General features: G+C 47.2%; 1 protein-coding gene across 3 annotated transcripts in view; it reads right to left on the bottom strand.

Moving 5' to 3' along the window:
* Positions 1-22,826, bottom strand: part of KDM5A (lysine demethylase 5A) — a 749,711-nt gene that overhangs the window by 293,441 nt on the left and 433,444 nt on the right. For all 3 annotated transcript variants that reach the window (XM_078673709.1, XM_078673710.1, XM_078673708.1), the window contains 2 exons: positions 16,527-16,647; positions 3,705-4,060 (listed from right to left, as the gene is read on the bottom strand). In XM_078673709.1, the coding sequence (XP_078529835.1) occupies positions 3,705-4,060; positions 16,527-16,647 (477 nt within the window). The remainder of the gene's footprint in view (positions 1-3,704; positions 4,061-16,526; positions 16,648-22,826) is intronic.

Here is a 22,826-nt window from a genome sequence, read left to right as displayed (position 1 = left end):
GAGTGGGTAACTGCCCAGTTCTCTATACATACTCACACTATTTGGGGTCTCATAAAACATACACTGGATTTGATTACGTTCTTCTTGATAAATGCCTGCTCTCAGACTTGGAAGAATGCATTGCTCCTCAAGCTTACCAAAGGACTTGGAGACCTAGAATAGGAACATACGAGATCCCACTCCTACAAAAGGTGGAGGAAAATCATTATGGTCTGTGGCTTGATCAGTGCTTTAGATACTGACCGGTCAGCACACCTGCTGGCCCCAACTCAACTTGGCAATAAATACTATGAACCTGTCAACAAATCAGGTAAACTTTTGTCAAGCCTACTGGAAGCATCATGTGCACAAACTGTTATACCCAGAGGTCAGAACCCTCTCCTCCAAGGAGAGACATGTGCAAGGGGGGACACTGAGAAAGGGAATGCTTCAGAACATTCTACATCCAACTGTAAATCAGGGAGTGGATAGACCAATAGGTGCACTTGCATTATTTGGCTGAGGCCCAGTTACTTACACTATGGCTTTATAGACTGCTAGCGAAAGAAGAAATCCCTACGGCCATATCCAAACTGTGCTGCTCTAGGGTACCAGGTTCTGATGGGTTCACCACAGCCTTCTATAAGTGCTTTGCCCAACACTTTATCCTTTGCTCCTTTAATTATATCAGTAATCCGGGAAGTTGGGTTTAGGAAAGTTCCCCTTTTTGCATGGTTACCCCCTAACCCATTTCCTAATACTTGCTACCAACCTGACTGAGCGTGTGCTGGGATCCTGCTAACCAGGCCGCAGCACTTGTGCTCTTTCCCAAAAATCATACCTTTGTTTCCACAATTGGCCCAACCCTGGCCTACCCGTTAGGCCCTTGTAAGGGGCACCTATGGTACCAAGGGCATGGTGGCCAGGGAAAGGCCTCTGAGTGCTGCAGCATGTATTATGCCACCCTGAGAGACCTCTAACCACCAACATGCACTACTGTCATTGCAGCCTGCATGTTTTGGTGCAGCTAAAAGTGAAGAGTTGACATGGCACACATCCCTGTGTGTTATGCCTGCCCAACACTGCATGAGGCATAGGTAAGTCACCCTTGAGGTAGGGTGCACTACACCTCATGCAAGGACCTATCTGCATGAAAAGTATCTGAATCGTATCAGGTCTCTCATCAAGGGTTGCAGTATGGTGTAGGGATTTTAGTCAAAAGTTTGGCACCTATGTTAAGAAAGGAGATTGAGCGATATGAGTCCTCAAAGGTATGGAGGAGGTTAAAGTAGATAATACCTTACTATCAAGTTAGTGGTAGCTGGGCTGAGCATGTAGGCTTATCAGAGGGCTGTGTTAAGCATTTATTGTGCACACTCAGGCAAGAAATGATGTCAAACACTTAAAGACTGAACACAGACCAATTGTTTGTATAAAAATATGTAATTTTATTTCTAGAACCAATAACTACTTAGTTGTAGTTAAGAGATACTTTCAAAGCAGTAATACTTTTCAAAATACGGTGTTTTTTTATGAGCATGCAAGTTACTTTGCAGTATAGAAAATAAATTGTAAACTATGGAATACTTGAAATTACTTCCGATTATTTTCTAGTTACTTTTCAGTTACTTTTTATTAACTTAATGCAAAACAAATAATATAGTTGAGGTACTGCGGTACATTAGTAAACACGACAATTGGACACTAAGTTACTTTGTGGCAATATAAGGCAGAGTCAACACTTAGAAATTTTTTCAGTAAAAGGCAACACCATGCAAGCCTATGAGAAAAACAAAGTTAGTAATTGCAGGTAGGTACAACTAATTTTGGTGTGGTCCTTTTGGGAGTACAATCAAGGTTTCCCCAAAGTTCAATTCTGCACTCAAGGTGCGCCACCAATGGCAATAGGGGAAGCCAGAGTGAAGGGGTGCCAATGCTAGTCAATGGGGTCTAGGGGCACATTGGTTGGAGAATGCGTACAAGCAAGTAACGAGGTCTTGGTGGTCAAGAGCTGAGGTAAGTACAAATGGGAGGGGAGTGGAGAAGACCCAGTGTGGGAGGGAAGGGGGTGGGGGGTGGGGAGTGGGGGGGAAAGGTGACCAAAGAACCAAATCTACAACGCCATTGGCACAGAGGCAGCAGGGTGCAAGGTGCTAACACAGCGTCGGGTGACCAATGTTAACCTATGGACATCGTCAGTTCCGGTTTCAGGCTGCAGGCTCAGACCAGGAGGTCTACTTAGCGGACCCAGCAGCCAAGTGGGGTGGTGGAGAAGCCAGGGGACGTCCAAACACCGTTTGTTCTAGTCACCAGGACGCAGGGCCAGAGGATGCAGGGGTGTCTTTGGACATTGGGTTTCTCCTCACTGGGGAGGTCGGGTCGAGGGGGGTTTTGTTGCAGAGGTTGCAGGCGTCGACACGTAGGCTGGGAGATGTCACCCCCTCAATGGATTCGTCCTCAAGACCGTTGGGGAACCTTTTCTGGACCGGTGGGTCACCTGGACTCAGGCCGTGTGTATCGGGTGCAGAGGTAGGTCTGGAAGGTGAGTGTTCACGTTTCCGCAGGGCCCTGGAGTTCTTTTTGGAGACAGAGTCTCTGTCTTTGAGACTATTCGGTCTTTTTCAAAGCTGATCAGTACTCCCAGGGTTTTTGGAGGTCGCTGGTCTTCAGGCTGGAAGTCGTCGTGCTGCAGGCGTTTCTTGAAGGTGCAGGCAGGCCGGTAGGGCTGGAGACAAAGCAGTGATAGCCTGGATCATCTTCTGCTGCATTGTGATCTTTGCTAATCTTCTTAGGTTGTCAAGAACTTCTGAGCTGGGTGAAGGGGTGCCCCTAAATATTGTATTATGGGGCATTACTGGGGTAACAAGGTAGTAACAAATGGGCTGCTGACCTTAGGAAGACTACACACTTAATGTGCTCAACTCAAGTGGGCGAGTGAGCATAATCCCTGTTTGGAGGGTGCCTTCCATGTGCAAGATTGCGAGACTTAAAAGTGGGCTTCACTTCGCCTCCCCCACCTGAGTGGTGGGGTCGGCAGAGGTGAGCACACCTTCTGGGCAGTCCTGATTTCCCCGCCTGTCTTCCTGCCGAAAAGGGGGTGAAGCTCTTGAAACCAACACGAGGCAAAGAAAAGATTTCGCCAAACAGTGGGGTTGTCTCTGGGAATCTTTTGGTAGAGACTTTAAAGAGCTTTCTTGCACTGAGAGGCTCTATGTACAAAAACTTTCAGATACTTTCAAATAGGATGATTATTATACCACTATCCATAGACAGCACAGTGAAAAAACGGCCTCTAGCTCGGCTGACAACAAAAACTGGGCAGGCTGAGGACTCCAAGACTCCACCATCAGATGGCTCGGGAGGGTGGAGCAGGGCACTTGATGATTAATGCTTGTTCTCCACTTCTGGGTCTTCTATGGTATCTCCTGTCTACCTGTGGGCTGTTAAGGATGTATTTCGAAATGTCATAAAAACGTATCTAAACTTAAATCTGAACCATGCATGTTTAGAATTCTTCAACAGATATGAATTAAAAAATACAATAAATCATTTGGAAACCACTTTGTGCTGCTTATGTTTAAAAAGAGAAAGTTAATCTTCAAGAACATATTAAGTGCGTATGCCACTAAAAGAAGATATAATTTCTTTTGCCATACAAACCAATTTGCATCTGGTGTTACAGACAAAAAATTTGAAAAATTTTTGAGAGAAGAAACATAACTTACCTAGATTGTAAGCAGGCTTTTGCTTTCTCTTCCCACCTTTCGGAAATAGTCAGAAGCTCCTGCAGCTCAGCCATTGCCTTCTCAACAGCATGTTGAGATGCCAGCCCCACACCAGAATCAATCAGCTTTTTCATGACATCTAAAGTGACCCTCTGATGGTCTGAAAGAGTAATTCGAACCTCATCCAACCAACGGGCTTGCTGCAGCTCCTGCTTTAGTCTGGGCAATTCGGGAAGTTCAACATAGAGACCAGTCCCCATGTCAATTAGAGCTTGAAGTTTACTGGAATCTGGGATCTCATCCATCCTGGCCTCCAGAGCGCGTTCAAAAAACTCTTCCACATCATCCAAAAGATTCTGAAAAAATGTATTGCAAGATCACTAAGCACATAAAAAAAAGAATACGCAAAGTGCAAAAACTGTTTCTCAAGCACTTCAAAAACAGCTCATTAACTCAAATATAGTAACAAACGGAAAATTTAGTAACACAGACTGTGGGGAAATTACTCACTCATTTCAGACCTTTGTGTATGCTTAGTCCAAAAGAAAAGTTAAGTTACTTATAACACTAGTTTTGCAGACTGAAGCACCACTAAATTCCAATTGTGTGCATTATTCCGCCAACTAGTGACTGGGGCTGGATTTTCAAATGAAAAATGTATTTGCACGATTAGCCAAAATCATTTAAAAAAATGTATTAAATAGGAAATACAACACAATACAATAAAACATTTAGCAACCTTAAAGACCAGACAACTGATGCAATTTAACAGACAATAATTTACCAAAGCATAAAAGAGCACAAACGTTTTGGAACACAATTTTCAATACAATCCGGGAACTGACGTGAATATAAAAACAGTAATGCACTTTAGCATATGATTCACAGACCTTTAAAAGCATAGTTAAAATACCTGAAGAATACAAAATATAGCCGGCCCCAGTCAACAATAAATAACATTCCTCCTTGTAGGATTTTCCCACCTTCATAAGTTAACCACTCTTTAGGTGGACAAGGGATTCATCCTCTATAAACCGACTGTCTGCGCCTTGGTTTAAAAAAAGCTCAAGGGGTTGCAGAAATCTTGTAAGAAGCTGGAAAAATTTGGAGGCTACATTACCTCCAGCTTGATAAATCCAGATATAAGATGTCATTGACCAATTATCATAAAGCCAACAAAAAAGATCAATCTGAATTCCTTACTGCTTAAAATAGACGTAAAAGACAAATAACCTTGCGTGGTTTATAAAATTTTAAAGAAACGTATCCTTCCAGATGCCCTGCTTCAGCACCTTAAACCTTTGCTTAAACTCTGCTCTCAACTTTCAGAATTTTTTTATACTAAAATTAAAACTATTCTCGACTCCCTTCCTCTGATGGATAAAGCTCCACCAAAGGCCGATGGGCTTTTTGCTCACCAGGAAATTGGAAGGTCAGTCAAGGGCCCATTATTGCAGGATTTTACGCCCATTTTATTAGAAGATTTCGAGCTTGTTTGAAGATTTGGTAATTCTGGATCACTGGCTGACCCCTGCTGTCCTCACATTTCGGTCTCTAATTGTGATGCCATCAACTAATTTCTTAACAAGGTCTTGAATCAATCAATTCATTCTGCCACTGTGCCTAGTAGTTGAAAACAACAGAGCTAATCCCATTAGAAAAGAAACCACGGGCTTATAAAACTATTCTTTCTAATTATTGCCCCATATCTCTGCCCACAGCCTTCGTTTAGACTTACGCTTTTGATGTACACACTCAATCAGCAAATTAATTCAAACACTCAAGAACTGAACTGTAGGCAAATTGTTTTTGTATAAAAGAAATACTGTTGTGTTATTTTTAGAACCAAGCAAGCCTGGCACAGGTAAGCATTAAATACTTTTCAGTAATAAGTTGCTGAATGTAGAACAGTTCGAAAATGCAATACAAACTGTACGTTGTTTGATTTACAGGGCATGCAGTAGGTTGAAACTCTTAACAAATACAGTATATTGAAATGAAAAGGCTTTTTCAGTAAGTTACTTTTTACGTTACTTTTCTAACTCAGTGCTGGATACCTGGATTAAGCACTGGGACATTTCCTGCAAATAGGCAAGTAAATACGTTTTGGTTATTTGTGCGATTTTTAAAGTATATATTTAGATTTCAAAACTCCACACTTAGAAACTTTTTGGAAGAAAACTGTCAATGTTATACTAATGAGGAAAAACAGGTTATCGGTTCACAGGTAAGTAAATGACTGTGGGAGTTAAAGAGTGTTAAGGCCCAATCCTATCCAATGGGGGACAGGGGGCCGCCGGTTGGTGGCTGCTGGCAAGCAGGCCACTGGGTTGTGGGAGCAAAGCTCCTAGGGTTTAGGTCAGGGCAAATGGGGAAACAAAGTAGGACAAAAGGTGCACCCTCCGCGGCACTGAGGCGGCCGGGTGCAGAGTGCTGTCTCGACGTCGGGCGCCATGTTGTTTTCTATGGTGAACCTCCGGTTTGCAAACGCACTGCAGACAGGGAGACAAAGGACTTCTGGGTGCGACCACCACTTGGAGAGGTAAGTTGGGAAGTTAAAGGTTGGTTAGGCACCGTCGGTTTGGGAACACAAGGCTGTGCGGGCGTCGGGGTGCCTTTTGGGGTCGGATATTCTTACCAGCTCCTGGTCGCGGTTAGGGGGCCATCTGGATTTAGGCTGCATGCGTCGGCATGAGGCAGGTATGGGGTCGCCGGATCTCGGGTCAGGATTGCCGGGGTGACCTCCTCGTGGTGCTTTTCCACTCAAGCTCGAGCCGGGTTCGGCGGAAGCAGAGTGGGCTGGATTCACGGTCTCCGGCTGCTGCCAGAGTTTGCAGTAGAACAAATCCGGTGTTCACGGGAGAAGCAGTCTTTGGAAGTGAAGGCAGGCAGGTCCTCTGGGGTTCTTGAGGTTGCCGGCTGAAGGACACACCGTTGTTTTGCATGAGCAGGTTCGAGGGGGAGACAGGCCGGTAAGGCTGAGGCCAGGTCAGTGGGCGTCATCCTCTTGTTAGCTGCTGCACTGCTGTTCGGTCCCTCTTCTTCCTTTCTTCTTGTTTCTTGTCTGAATCTGAGGAAACAAGGTTCAGGGTGCCCCCAAATGCTATATTTAGGGGCGTTACAGGTAGGTAAAGGGCAGGGACCAATGGGTCCCTTCCCTGGGATGGGCACACACCCTATTGTGCAACCCTCCAGTGGGAGGGGGGGCAGGAGCCTGTCCCTGGTTGGCTAGGTCCCCCCATCCTCAAGAAAGACGTTCTCATCTTTGCTTTTCAGTGCCTCCTTAAAAATCTCTCGGGTCCTAATCTCTACACAGTGTGTAAAGTCATTGATAGCAAACTGATGCCTACCCTTACATATTTTTTTTGGGGGGGTTTAATATAGCTCAAAGTCGACTTGGAAGTATTCAAGTGCTTTACATAAGCACCAGTTGCGTTACAGACACATTCATTTTATTAGTCAAGGGTCAATTAAGTGATTTGGACAGAATCACAGGGTGTTGACCAACCCTGCCAAGTCTCGAACCCTTCTTCCCAGCTTTGAGGTCGACCACTCTAGCTGTTGAACCGCATCGTCTCAAATGGTTCCTTTGTTTGCAAAAATCATTAATCATCCTGGCTAGATCTTGCGCAATGCCAATGCTACAGGCTACCATCTAGCACGATGCAGGCACAAATGTGGCTAGTGTCCAATTTTGCTCACCAAGATAATGCTCTTTATACCTGTTCTTGCCCAGATGTGGGTCCCTTGCTCACTTTGCCATTGGATTCAATCTAGCCTGGCTGATGATGTGTGTTTTTATTTTGGGCCCAGAGGTGCCTACCTCTGTAAAGTCTAAGTTAGCAAGGGCAAGGCCCAGCTTACCCACAGAGGCTACTCAGAGTTTGAGCAACCCCACCATGACCAATAGGGTCAGGGGGCCTAGCTTATTACTTGGCAGGGGGTTAGGCCACCATGCCATGGATAGGGCTGCCATGAAGGCTAACACCCAGAAGAGGCTGCTGACCGCTGTCAGTGCCCAGAACCACACCTTTAGCCCCTGACTGGCAAGTGAGGGGGGTATTTTACAGGTCTCTTTGGGTCCTGTCTGTCTGCCTGTTGTTTTGGGGTGGGGGGGTCACCACACTGGGTAGTGAGCACCCTTCCTCCACCCATTGTTCTGCCAGCTGAGGAGCCACCAACTCAGGCTGGGCAGTTGCCTGAATAGCCAGGGCTTTGTGTTGGCTAGGGGGGCCTTACTAAGGCCAGGTTCAGCGTTTTCCCTCACTTGGATGGAATCCCCCTGGTCTTCTGTAACTGTGGCTAACAGTTGCCCACCTTTCCTATCCTGTTCCTTTTTTCTCTTTTGGGGCTCAGCTGCACTGACTGCAGGTGGCATCCCCCTAGGTTTCTTGGTTGAGGCCTGGCATTGAGCTAGCGCCTCTCTCTGGCTAAGATCCACCTCTAAGTGGTCATTCCCAGGAGACAATCAAGGGGGAGGTCTTTACTGACAGCCACCTTTCACCATCTAAAGTGGAGTGGTGTGGCTCACTGGTTAGAGGTGGCAGACCCGGGAGCAGAGGACGGCCTGGGACCAGGGTTCAATTCCCGACGCGGCAGGGTCTTGGACCAGGGTCAACCGACTCGATAATTCTCACCTCTGTGCCTACTCTAACTAAGGATCACACTCGGCAACTCTGGGCATTAGCTTGCCTCATCTCCACAACGGCCCCCCACATACGCCGGGGATGCCTGGTTTCACCTTGGAGATACCCAGTAGGGAGCATCTCACAGGGAAAGCCAGGACGGGTTCCCCAGCGGTCTACAGCGCAGAGATACTCCTTCGGGAGTCGATTCTAGCGCTTTACAAAAAAAAAACACAAACCCACAAAGGACCCAGCTACGACCAGGGGCACTACAGCCACAGGCCTAACAGTGACTCCCCCTGGGACAGCCCTTACTCTTCTTGTTTCTCCTGAAACATACTGGTGAGGTAGTACCACCCTGTCATGTACCACAGTGTGACTGGCACAAGTATCTCTTAGGGCAGTGACTTGGACTCCATTCACCAGTAGGTGGTGGAAGTGTCTACTCCCCTCTGGGATCTCCAGCTCGCCCTCTTGCCCCATTCCCCAGTTGCAGGCTAGGAGTACTTCCTCTTCTGAGGACCTATCTTCCCATGCTACACTGGCAACCCATGGGACTACACTAGTCACCCCTGAAGTTGTACTAGGGACCTTGTTCTTAGGACAGCTAGGTGTGGTGTCCTGTTTTCTGACGGTTGTGACACCATACTCTGTTGGGATCCCAATTCTTACCTCGGTACCCTGGTTTGGCTTGTGAGGTGTCTTTGGGCCCACCCTCCTGGATAGGCTTTTGGGGGGCTACCTTGGACTCCTTACTTTTCTCCTCATGGGGTTCACTATCTCTCTTCTGGGGAGGCTTTGTGACCCCTTCCTTTTGGTCACCCCCAGTGGACGTCCTAGTTACCCTTGTTTTGACCCAATGGAAACCAAGCTCTTGTCCTTGCTTTTCCACCTAATGGCAGAAAAAAATATATCTGAACCTAGCATTCATATAATCTGGCACCGTGATCATGCACTCAGTGTCGAGGAGCATCTCGATTTCACATTCTCCATAAACCGCAGTCTCCCTAGGTCTTTGTATCCTTACAAGCAGGACTACAGTATATCACATAGAGTGCAATCTATTCAGACAATCTCTCAGATCATAGACCGGTATCCACAACAGAAGACCTTCTCTGCCCACGACTGTCTAATCTGTGATTTTAAGGCAGAGGATTGAATATGCTACTTACCAGTATGCATCTGTTCTTGGCATGTAGGGCTGCTAACATTCATATCTTTAGCATAGATCGCCGCCTAGTGTTGGGTCCGGATGATTGCACATTGTTGTCCTGGAAGAGTCTTCGAAGTATCACGAGATAGGTGGCTCCTCCCCTGGACTACGGTGCGCATGGGCATCGACTCCATCCCCAGATTGTTTTTAGCCATTGTGGCAGAGATGGAGTGAAATAGTGTAAAGGATGTCCATGCAAATGATTGAATGCAAGAGAGTATCTGCAGCCGCTACGGGCACCGGGGAGGAGGGTGGGCGATATGAATGTTAGCAGCCCTACATGCCAAGAACAGATGCATACTGGTAAGTAGCATATTCAGTTCGAGGCATGTGGGCTGCTAAATTCATATCTTTAGCATAGAATACATAGCAGTCCCTCCATTAACGGCGGTTGCCCGTGCCAGCTGCAGAAGTCTGAAAGAGTGTCTTGAGAACAGCCTGTCCTACAACTGCTTGCTGCTTGGAATGTACATCGACACAGTAGTGTTTGCTAAACGTGTGCGGTGTAGTCCACGTGGCTGCTCTACAAATGTCTTCCAAAGGAATGTTTCCCAGGAAAGCCATGGAGGCCCCCATCTTGCGCGTGGAGTGCGCCCTTGGGGGTATTGTTAAAGTACGTTTCGCTTTTTGATAACAGATTTGAATGCACTTAACAATCCATCTGGCTATTCCTGCTTTGGAGATAGGGTTGCCTTTGTGCTGTGCAGAGAAGGCAACAAAAAGTTGTTGTGTTTTCCTAAAGGGTTGTGTTCTATCAATGTAGTACATCAACGCCCTTCGAACGTCTAATGTATGGAGCATTCTTTCCGCTACTGTTTGTGGGTTTTGAAAGAATGCGGGCAGGTCAATAGTTTGGTTGATATGAAACTGTGACACCACTTTTGGAAGGAATTTGGGGTTAGTACGCAGGACTACCCTGTTTGAATGAATTTGTATGAATGGCTCCTGAATCGTGAGCGCTTGCAGCTCACTAACACGTCTGAGCGATGTAATAGCAATGAGAAAAGCCACTTTCCATGTTAGAAACTGAATTTCGCAGGAGTGCAGTGGCTCAAAAGGTGGGCCCATCAGCCTAGTGAGGACCACATTGAGGTTCCACACTGAAGCTGGCGGTGTTCTTGGAGGAATGACTCGTTTCAGTCCCTCTAGGAAGGCTTTAATGGCAGGCACCCTGAAAACAGAGAGATGCTGCCTGTTTTGAAGATAAGCCGCTATGGCGGATAAGTGTATCCGAATGGAAGCGTACGCTAGATTGCATTTGTAAAGATGTAACAAATAGCAGATAATGTTAGGGATTGAAGCATCTAGCGGGTCAATGTGATGTTCTGTACAGTAAATGACAAAACGCTTCCATTTTGCTGCATAGCAAGCTCTGGTAGTGGGCTTCCTTGCCTCTCTGATGATGTCCATGCATTCACGGGGCAGGTTGAGGTAGCCAAACTGTAGGACCTCAGGAGCTAGATCGCCAGATTGAGCTGTTGCGGATCTGGATGCTGAATGTCGCCATGGTTCTGCGTCAAGAGCCTTGGAGTGAGATGCAACCTTTGATGCGGTACCACGGAGAGTTCTAGAAACGTGGTGTACCATGGTTGGCGAGCCCACGTTGGAGCAACCAGGATGAGCGTCATCGAGTGTTGCCTTAGCTTTCTTGCCACCAGCGGTAGGAGAGGTGCTGGGGGAAAAGCGTACGCAAATTTGCCTGACCAGTTCATCCATATCGCATTGCCCTGCGATTGTGGGTGAGGGAACCTGGCGGCAAAGTGTTGGCATTTTGCGTTTTCCCTTGTGGCAAACAGGTCTATCTCTGGATGACCCCACTGCTGGAAGTACGGGCGGAGTACTGATGGATGTATCTCCCACTCGTGCATCTGATGGCTGTATCTGCTGAGCAGATCCGCCATCTGATTGTCCTTGCCCGGGAGGTGTTCCGCCATGAGGAAAATGTTCCTCTGAATGGCCCACTTCCACATGCTCTGAGCCAGATGAGACAGCTGTGGCGAGTGAGTACCTCCCTGCTTCTGGATGTAGTACATGGCTGTCATGTTGTCCGTCCGGATCAACACGACCTTGTTGCACAGATGTACTTTGAAGGACTTTAGCGCCATGAAGATTGCCATCAATTCCAGGTAGTTGATGTGCAATGTCCGTTGTTGAGTCGTCCACAGTCCCTGCACCGTGTAGTGGAGCACATGGGCTCCCCACCCTTGGAGAGATGCGTCCGTAGTCAGGATAATCTGTGGCACAGGCTCTTGGAACGGTCGTCCCTTGCAAAGGTTGTGTGGATTCCACCAATGCAGAGAGTTGTATGCCCGACCGGTCACCAACACTAGGTCTGTCAGTTGTCCCTGAGCTTGTGTCCACTGATTTGCTAAGCATTCCTGGAGCGGACGCATATGCAACCGTGCGTGTGGGACTATGAAGATGCAGGAGGCCATCATGCCTATCAACTGCATGAACACTCTCGCTGGTAGTGAGAGTTGCGGTCTGAACCTTTGGATCAGCGACTGAATGTTGTCGATCCTGACCGGGTTTGGCTGAGCCATAGCAGTCAGGGTATTTATTGTAGCGCCCAGATACTGCCGCACGTGTGCTGGCTGAAGGTGCGACTTTGGGTAGTTTAGTGAGAACCCCAGACTGTGAAGAAGGTGAATGGTGTGGGACATGTCCGCGGCGCACTTCCGTTCTGACTTTGCCTGAACGAGCCAGTCGTCTAGGTAAGGGTAGACATGTATGTTCTGTCTCCTGAGGTGCGCCGCAACTGTCGCCAGACACTTTGTAAACACTCTGGGGGCAGTGGTTACTCCGAAGGGTAGGACTTTGAACTGATAATGCCTGTTGTGGATTGTGAACCTGAGGTATTTTCTGTGGGATGGGTGGAGTGGTATGTGGAAATAAGCATCCTTGAGGTCCAAGGTTGCTAGGAAGTCCCCTTGGTTTAGCAGGGGAAGAATTTGTTGCAGTGTAAGCATGTGAAAATGTTCTGACAGTATATACAGGTTGAGGGGGCGTAGATCCAGAATGGGCCTGAGGGATCCGTCCTTCTTTGGGATAAGGAAGTACAGGGAATAGACCCCTGTGCCTTCCTCCTCCACTGGTACGAGCTCGATTGCGCCTTTTTGCAGCATCACCACTACTTCTTGCTGCAATAAGTGCAAGTGCTCTGCCGACATAGGACGTTGCCTTGGGGGAATGTTGGGTGGAGTGGAGGTTAACTCCAGACAATAACCGTACTGGATAAGCTGTCTTACCCACCTGTCTGTGGTGATGGACATCCAGACTGGCAGGAACTGCTGGAGTCTCCCCCCGACAGGTGTTGGATGGTCGGGGGGCAGTGACAGAGAGTCACTGTTTGTTGGCGGCAGAGGAACGAGAGTTGTTGTTCCCTCTGCCTCTACCCTTGGAACTATTACCTCTGTAACCCCCTCTATTCTGTTTGGGGTACGAGGATTGTGCGCCACCTTTCGTGAACTGTGTTTGTTGACCCAAGTGTCCTCTGGTAACACCGCGTGCACCTGAGCGACGAAAAGTGCTCCCCCTGAACTGTTGAGACTGAAGCGCCCCCATGGACTTAGCTGTCTCATTGTCCTTTTTCATTTTCTCGAGGGTGGTGTCCACATCTGGGCCAAACAGCCTGTCAGCATTAACGGGCTGGTTGAGTATTGTTGTTTGAATGTCAGGCTTAAAGCCTGATATGCGAAGCCATGCTTGGCGCCTTAACATGACGCTAGTGTTAATCGCCCTAGCCGCTGTATCAGCCACATCAAGTGCACACTTTATTGCTGCGTTGGAAATTAGCTTTCCCTCTTGTATGAGCATTTCTGCTCCCTCCTTAAACTGGTCGGGTAGGTGTTGAAGGAGCTGTTCTAGGGTGTCGTAATGCGCCCTATCATAACGCGCCAATAGTGCCTGAGTGTTTGATATATGCCAGATATTGGCAGCCTGCGCAGCCACCCTTTTGCCCCCTGCCTCAAGCACTTTCGACTCCTTGTCTGGGGGAGGAGCTTCACCCGTTGTCTGGGAGTTCGCCCTTTTGCGGGCAGTGGCGACGACCAGAGAGTCCAGAGGCAACTGTCCCCGAATATATGCAGGGTCCCCAGGTGCCGGCCTGTATTTCTTTTCGATACGTGGGTTCACCACTCTCGCCCTGGTAGGTTCTTTAAAGATATCTGGGGCATGCTTAAGGACACCTTTTAGCATAGGAAGGGTTTTAACTGTTCTTTCTGAGACAGAAAAAGTGTCAAACAAGAAATCTTCTTCCACTGGGTCAGCATGCATGTCCACATTATGATTTGCAGCTGCCCGCTCTATTAAGGCATTGAATGCCGCTGAATCCTCAGTTGGGGATGTACGTGCACCAAAAACCTGTGGGTCCTGTACCACCTGATGGCCTCCCTGGTCACCAGTGTCGTCATATGAGTCCTGATGGACATCAGGGTCATCATTGCCCGGGAAATTGTACTGGTCATTTTGGTCATGCTCCTCTCCCCCTGACTGGTTTGGAGAAGGTGATGGACTCCTCCTTGGTGGAGGCCGAATAGGTTCCACAAGTGCAGGAATGTCCTGTAGTGGCCTTTTCTTTTTTAGAGGAATGACATATGATTGTAGTGGTTGGGAAGTGATCTTTCTTTTATAGAGAGTTAATTTCCCTGTTTCGGCATCGATGTAACGCTCAGATTCTTCTTCTGAGGCTTGATGTCGATCCGACCGGCCACTTTGCGTCGAAGGTTCCGACGTTTCCGTGATCTTTGGCACCGATTTGGGTGCAAACGCCTTCGGTGCCACCTTCGGCGGCAGGGTGTAGAGAAGCTTGCTCGAAGGCTTCGCAGGCACGTCCACTGGTTTCGGAGCCGACGGCGTGTGGGTCGTCGACGACGAAGACTTCTCCTGAATACGTTTGAGGGAGTCAGCGACTTGCTTTGCGAAGGAAGGCGATGGTGTGGTAACCAACGCCGTATGTCCGGTACCATCGGAGGCCTTCGGCGTTGAAGCGGAGGCCGCCAATGCATCTTCAGGTGCGACGGTCCTTGCCTCCGTTACAGGCTTAGTCGCAGGCGCCGTTGTTGTAGATTTGGTGTCTTTGTGCCGATGCGTAGTGCCTCCGGACTTCGGGTCGATGTCTTGAGCAGACTTTGTTTCGACGGCTTTAGTGGATTTAACGGGCGCAACCGTGACCGACACTTGATGGACGACCTTCTTCGAGGACTGGTCCTTGGGCACCTTCTGCGGCGCTGTCGACTCGACAGCCTTCTTCGACTTCGGAGGGCCGGAGGGCGACGGAGTCGATGAGGTAGCAGGCTTCGTCAGTTTTGACGGGACGTCGGCCATTTTAGGTGTTGTCGAAGCCGTAGGTTTCGTATTTGATGGGACGTCGGCCATCTTAGGTGCTGTCGAATCCGAAGGTTTCGGTTTCGATACGCGCAATGGCGTCTCCGCTGTTGTGTCCGTGGCCGGGCCAGAAGGCGGGGCCGGGGATAGCGGTGCAGGGTCGTGGGTAAGGCCTAGTGGCGATCCCGTGACCTGAGCCTGAATCATGTAACTTTCGGGGCATAGCTCCTCCTCTGAGCTATCTTCCGCGGCCCCATAGACTTCTTCGTCGTCCCCTACCTCCTCGACGTATTCACTGTCTTGGCTTTGTTCCTCGACTTGTTCCTCGGGATCGGCCTCAACCTCCGTCGACGGGGGTGAAATCTGAAGATGATGGCTTCGGCCTACTTCTGCGGGGTCGTCGAATATGTCGTCGGGTGCCGGAGCCGCTCGCCGTGCCTCGAGGCGCGCCGCGCGCTTGAGCGTTTTCTTTGACCTGAACTTCGAGCAGGCCATGCAGTTGTCCTCGTTGTGGTCTGGCGAGAGGCATTTGTTACAGACTGGATGCACATCGATATGTGGATATTTAGATCCACAGACGGGGCAGAACTTGAACGGGCTCCGCTCCATGTTAAGGTCGTCGGGGTCTTGCTGCGACGAGAGGGCCTCGATGTCCGAAGAGTTACTTGACTCCGCAGAAATCTGACTCGAAGAGTTGGATGATGCTCGAGACCGCACGCTAACAATACCGACGCAGGGAACGAAGGCCTTTTGGCCTTAAGTAGGAAGTTTTTTTCGATTCCGACAAGGAGTCGTCAAAATCACATCCGAACCCAATGGCGGAAAAAAACAATCTGGGGATGGAGTCGATGCCCATGCGCACCGTAGTCCAGGGGAGGAGCCACCTATCTCGTGATACTTCGAAGACTCTTCCAGGACAACAATGTGCAATCATCCGGACCCAACACTAGGCGGCCATCTATGCTAAAGATATGAATTTAGCAGCCCACATGCCTCGAACCATAAGGTCTTCTTCATTACCCAGGACTCAGATGACTGATGCCAATTAGCATCCTTTAATAAAAACAAATACAGCAGTTCTAAGTCCATGTTCGACAGGTTTCATGAAAGGTCTAAGTAAAAGGAACAGCTCTTTACAAAGTAAGAGAAAAGACAGGCCTACTCACTGAGCACAAGCTGTTGTCACAAAACTCGGAGGTACCCACAGGAAATTAATCAGCAGTAGCAACAACTAGTTGTTTTTTTCCTCTTATTTTGAATGAAAGGTTAACAGCTTTGGACGAAAATCGGACCTTTCTGGTTGTGATCAGTCTCAGTGGGGTGTGGGTGTCTCACCAAACAAGGCATGCAAGCATGGTCAACTTCAAAGCATCATATACATCAGTCACAGACGCCAATCACAAGCATCACAACATTCCACCGCCTGCCATGCTTAAACCACCTTTATGAAAATATTGTAACGTAAAACATGGGACTTTTTTTTCAGAAAAAAGTTATACTGAAATGTACTTAAATGCAAAGCTCTTGCACTTAGGGGCACTGATCACAAAGATCTATTGGCTGTAAGCAGCAGGAATCTGCAGAAAGAAGCACGCCCAAGTAGAAATACTAGGAGACAATTCTGTGCCACATAGACATTCACATCTAGAAAAAGCTCACCTTGACTTGTCTCGCCTGGCTAACAACACATGGCAAGCTAAAAAGCTGCTGAACAAATGCTTTTAGCTCCTCCACTGTCAGCTTGGTCCTTGTTCGTCCATTATCTGGTTGACTGAGCCTGCTGGAAAACAAAATGACAGACATTGGGGGTAGGTAATGCTTTTAAATGGCTAAAGCAAACTAGGTTTGTTCTAAATTTCACATAAATAAATAAAATACAATTACATATTTGCCCATAAATCACTGGTGGTAATAGAGCACCTTTGTCCAATTTAACATGAGTATGTTTTGGTCAGGTCTAGAACACTATGGAACAGGTTTGTGATTCTGCACTTGCATGTACTCGTATATAAAGGTCCATGCAAGATCAAAGGCACAGGGTCATGTACTTGAGCTATAGCTAGTGGTTTCACAAACCTAAAGGTTATTATGTTATAATATAGTGGTACACCAAACTTAAACACAGACACACAAGCATCACTGTAGTCTCTTGTGCATCACACAAATATGAGATTTTTGATGTGTGTTGTATGGTGCCAATATGACCAGTGGGTAGCTCAGACTTGGGATCCACGGGACATGTACGTGTGTAGGAATGATGCACAGAAAGTAAAAGAATACTGGTTGTAATTAACAGCTGTTACTAAGCATAGTTCAGGGAAAAAATATTTTAAACTGAGGTATACTGTACCCAATATATAACCAAAAAGATTGCAGGCATTTAAGGGCATACGTTTAGTATGTTTATATAATGCTCCTCAGTATCAGCCTATCCAACTAACAGTTGCTAGGGTATATTTACATTGTTCTAGATTTCAAACACCAACAGAAATAACATGCTTCTTTTCCCATTCACAATGAATGAAAATTTACTTTAAATAAGTATCAATTTCATTATTTGAACTAGATCTCTTGGAAGACAACCCCCCTTAAAAATCACTCTAAATTATGTTGTAAGTGAAATCCCAAAGTGGAGGAAACACTGGCTTGTATATTTATACAGAGACACTCAAGGCACATCCTGGACCACTTGAGGCTGCAGGTAGTGCCTGTGAGACTGCAGGATGGGAATGTGGAAATATGCATACAATCTCTTCTGTCGGATCAATGGCAGAAAAAACTTTGGCAATGGTGAGCATCTTAAGCTCATCTTTTCTTTAGAAGAAGTTATAGGGTGAAAATCTGGTATTGGGGCAACAGCATCCATCCTTTTTTGGTACCAGAAAGTAGCAGGAGTAACAACCTGTCACAACTTCTGAAACAGACACCCTATTTATTGCTCCTTTGGCCGAAAGAGCTAAAACATCTGCTTTAAAGTATAAAACAAGTGGCGCTTCAAACGATATTACAGTGTAGGTGGCATGTCTGTCTGGAAGACAGGTAATATAGCCTTGTTCCAAAATTTGGAGTACCCATTGGTGCAAGGTAATGCTCCTTCAGCCAGGGAGATTAAATGCAATTCAACTTCCAACCTGGAGAACGTAAAATGTCAGGGTCAATTTAAAGGGGTTTTGATGGGTCTGCTGAAGGGGGTCTCTGCAAAATTTTCCCTTGAGGACTAAAAGCTATTGTTCTGTTCCCCGACCACAGCCTCTAATGGACTGGGTGGTTTTAGGAAACTGGCTCTGTATATATTCTATACCAAAGGAAGGTGTAGACTGCACAGATTCCAGTGGATCCCCAAAGGCTTACAGAGGTAAAACAAGGCCATTGGTTTGTAGGTGATAGGGTGTAGTAAACGTGTAGTAAACGTGTACTGCACTCCACACTCTTTCCACATGTGTTTGAGGTAAGCAGACAAAGTTAGAACCTCTGTCTGAAACCACCTCCTTATGAAACCCTACCCTGGTGAAGACACCAATGAGGGTCTTGGCTACTGCAGGAGCTGTAGTAGTCCTAAGTGGAATTACCTCGTGGCATGATCCACTACCACTACAATGAATTTGTTCCCCGAGGCCGTGGGAGGTTCAAAAGGACCCACTATATCCACACCTACCCTTTCAAAGGGAACCCCCACCACAGGCAGTAGTATCAGGGGGGCCTTTGGGTGGCCACCGGTCTTGCCACGGGCTTGACAGGTAACACAGGAGCTGACAAACTCCTTCACCTTTAGGTGCATCTGGGGCGAGTAAAAGTGGCTAACTAGCCTTTCCCAAGTCTTGGTTTGGCCCAGATGTCCAGCTAGGGGGAGCCAAAGGTAGGAGGAACTCCCTGTACTTCTGTGGCACTACCTCTCTCCTGGTGGCTCCAAGATTGGGGTCTCTTGCCTCAGTGTACAGTAATCCCTCTTCCCAATAAACTCCATGGGTACCACTGACATCTCCCTGTGCTTCTGAAACAGCTTGCTGCCTCAGGCGTTCAAGAGTGGGACAGTCTTGCTGACCCTGGCACAGCTCTTCCCTACTGGGTCCCCCTGGACCCAAGAGTTCAACCTGGTGAGGCACATGCTCCATGGGCTCAGTTCCCTCTAGGATTCCAAGTCCTCTCCCTGAGGAGAGGGGACCTGAGGAGTTGGCTGTACAGAAGCTGGTTCCCCGGTCTTCTTACCTTTACTCTTGGTTGGTTGGGCCATACTTTCAGGCTCCAAACCTACTTTTTCACCCTGCCTCTTGCTCTGTGCTCTTGTTTGCACACACACCAATTCAGGGATACCCAGCATGGCTACATGGGTTTTCAATTCAACCTCAGCCCAGGCTGAGGTTTCTAGGTCATTGCCAAGCACGCAGCAAGCTGGTAATTTCCGAGAGACCACTACCCGTTTCAGGCAAGTAACACCTCCCCCCCCCCACCCACCCACCCCGCCCCAGCCGAATGTCACCATAGCCATTGGATGATTAGTGGTAACACTGTCATCATTGGTGACTGGGTAAGTTTTCCCAATCAAGTATTGCTCAGGGGAAACCAGTGTATTTCTCACCATAGTGACACTGGCACCTGCATCCCTCAGAGCTTCTATCCTAGTCCCATTCACCCAGGGGTATTGCAAATACTTCTTTAAGTTGGGTGGCCACATAGCTACAGTGGCAAACTCAACTTCCCCCATTGAAACTAGACTGGCTTCAGTGTGCATCCAGATTTGCTCAGGGCACTCTTCTGATCCCATCTGTAGACTTGCTGCCCCAGAAGTAGCTGTGCTGGGTGCCTTAGTGGCCTTGTTGTGGGGGCAAGATTTATCTCCAGTTAAATGTCCCAACATATTACAGTAGTTACAATAGGCATTTAAGGGATCAAAGTTCTTCCCTTTATAGGGAAAAGGCACATAGGGAGGAGTTTGGGACCCACCCACCTGTACAGGTTTTTGGGGCCCTTTGGAAGACTCAGACTTTTATCTTGGGGATTCTCACCACCTTTCCCCATGGGAGGTTTTGTAACCAACTTCTTCTGGTCACCCCCAGTGGTTGTCCTGGTCACCCTTGTCTTGACCAAAAGGTCTGCCTTCTTTCCCAATTCTTGGGGAAAAATTAGTCTTAGGTCTACCAAATGCTGATGCAACTTTTCATTTGTGCAATTATTTAATATATGTTCCTTCATAAACAAATTGTAAAGTCCAGTAAAATCATGCACACTATGTCCAGCTAACCAACCATCCAGTGTCTTTACTGAGTAGTCCACGAAGTCAATCCAGGACTGGGTTTTGTGAGCCCCCCTGAATCTAATTCTGTACTCCTCAATGGTGAGTCCAAATCCCTCAATCAGAGTGCTCTTCATGAGATCATAGGACCCTGCATCTGGCCCAGAGAGGGTCAGAAGCCAGTCTCTGCAATTTCCAGAGAACAGTTCCCAACAGAACTGCCCCCCAGAGAGGTTTCTTTACTCTTCTTATTTTACAAGCCCTCTCAAAGGCTGTGAACCACTTGGTGATGTCATCACCTTCCTCAATTTTGGGGACAATCCCTTTGGGGATTTTAGGATCAGAGGTTTCCTCCCTATCTTTATCTTTAGTATTACTGCCACCATTGATGGGTGCTAAAACCATCTCTTTCCTTTCTTTTTCAAGAGCCAGGAGTCTGGACTCTAGGTCTATTCTCTTGGCCAGATTTGCTAAAAAGCGGTCTTCCTCATTGGGGCTATTCCCAATGTTTTCCCTGGGACCTGGTCCACCTTTGTGAGGCCTAGGACCACATAGATTGATTCTTGGAGTAAAGGGTATGTGGGCCCTCTCCTCCCTAGGGATGATTGGAGGGAGGGGGGAATTATCCTCCTCCACTATCACTCCTTCCCCTTCTGACTGGTCATCACCATGTTCAGAGGGGTGGCCTTTAGCATACTCAGCCAGGAGCTCCTGTAGCCCTTGTTTGGTTGGATGCAGGCCCATTGTTATATTTTTAAGTTTGCATAAGGACCTCAATTCTTTGAAAGACAAGTGTAAGTAAGGTGTGAGGTCGAGCTCCTCAACAAGGTCCATGGTATTATCTTCACTAATAGCTGGGGTCTGTTGAGACATTCTAACCTAAAAGTTCTAAACCTCTACCCTTGAATACAGTGACTTTTATTTCTTTAAACTTCTATTGGGACTTAAGCAAGGCTCGGACAAGACTTTTAGTATTTTAGAGAAACCAATTTAGGAAAATCAGAATTCTAAAGGCAATTTAAGAGTTCTGTTGTGTGATCAGATGGTGACCAAGTAGTCCAACAAATGCAAGTTTGTATCCCACCACTGATCCACCAAAAAGTGGCTCTGTATAAACTGGACCAAAGTAAGGTACAGTGTGCACAGAGTCCACAGTCCCCAGATATTTGGCAGAGGCTAAAGTTAGATATAACCTTACTCTCTAAAGTGGTAGCTTGGTCGAGCAGTAAGGCAGTATCAGAGGACAGTGTGAAGCATTTGTTGTACACACTCAATCAGCAAATGGTCTCTCACACTCAAGAACTGAACTGTAGGCCAATGTTTTGTATGAAAATATAAAGTTGTTTTATTTGACAACCAACAAGGTATCAAAATATACTTTCTCAGAATGAGTTACTTTAGGTAAGTACTTTTCAAATTAGGCAATAGACTTTTGAGTACAATAGATGTAGTTGTTGCAATAGGCAACACAATTTCAAACACAATGCTACTTTGAGCTCAATGGGAGTTTCTAGTTAAATGCAATTAATTACTTTATGGATTAATTTTCTAACCACAGGACTGGATCCTAGATTCAGTCCTGGGACATCTCCTGCAAACAGTTGAGTAAAAGCGTGTTGGTTACAGTAGTGATTTTTAAGGAATATTATTGTATTTTAAAAGTTGACACTTCGAAACTTTTACACATAGAATCAACAATGTTATCCTATGGGAGGAAATTCACTTAGCAGGTAAGTAGTGTTATCGTTACTTTTTCTTACTCAGTGTTGGATCCTGGACCCAGCACTGGTGCATCTCCTGTAAACAATTGAAAGAATTTGTTTGTCATACAGGCGATTTTTAACTAATATTTGAAAGTTTCAAAAATCGACACTTAGAAACTTTTTCAGCAAAAAGCAGGCAATGCTATCCTATGGAAGAAAATTCAAGTTACTGGTAAGTAAGGTTAGAATTACTTTTCATGGTAAGTGCTGGGCACCAAGATCCACACTAGGATCTCTCCTGATAACAGGTGAGTAAATCGGAATTCGTTGTTCGGCTGATTTTAGATGAATATTTTAAAGTTTAAAAACTCCACACTTAGAAGAATTTCCAAGTGAAACCAGTCAATGTTACCCTATTGAAGAAAAGTGAGTTATCGGCTTTTGGGGAAGTACTTGACTGGCAGAGTTAAGGTTCTGGGCATAGACTCAGGGGTCTCCCAGGGTCATGTAGGTACAGTTGTTACACCCTCAGAGGTAGTTAGGCCCAATGTTAGCCTATGGGCAGCAGGGGGCCATTGGTTGGTGGCTGCAGGCAAGCAGACCATGCGGCTGTGGGAGCTGGGCTCCTGGTCACTTGCTCAGGGCAAATGGGGAGTAGATTAGGACAAAGGATGCACTCCCAGGGGCACTCGGGCGGCTGGGTGCAGGGTGCTTTTGGGCATTCGGGCCCTCAATGTTATTCAATGGGAGACTTGGAAGTTGACCAAAGGCTGCAGGCTCGGGGACGGAGATTTTTCAGGAGCGACCACCACTTTGAGAGGTAAGTTGGGATCTTGGAGGATAGGTAGGCACCCAGGATTTGGGCACAGGAGGCCGTGAGGTGCCGGGTGCAGGGGTGTCTTTTGACGTCGGGAAATCTTACCCTCTGCTGGTCGCGGTTGGAGCCCCTTGGTATGAGGCTCAGGCGTATTCTGGCTCATCAAGGAGGGTCCTTGGGCACTGGATTTCAGGTCACAATCGCCAGGG

This window comes from Lissotriton helveticus, chromosome 1_1 (assembly GCF_964261635.1).
Source record: "Lissotriton helveticus chromosome 1_1, aLisHel1.1, whole genome shotgun sequence".
Lineage (NCBI taxonomy): Eukaryota > Metazoa > Chordata > Amphibia > Caudata > Salamandridae > Lissotriton > Lissotriton helveticus.
The sequence above is the reverse complement of the archived record's forward strand: the minus strand, read 5'-3'. Positions and strand labels throughout refer to the sequence as shown.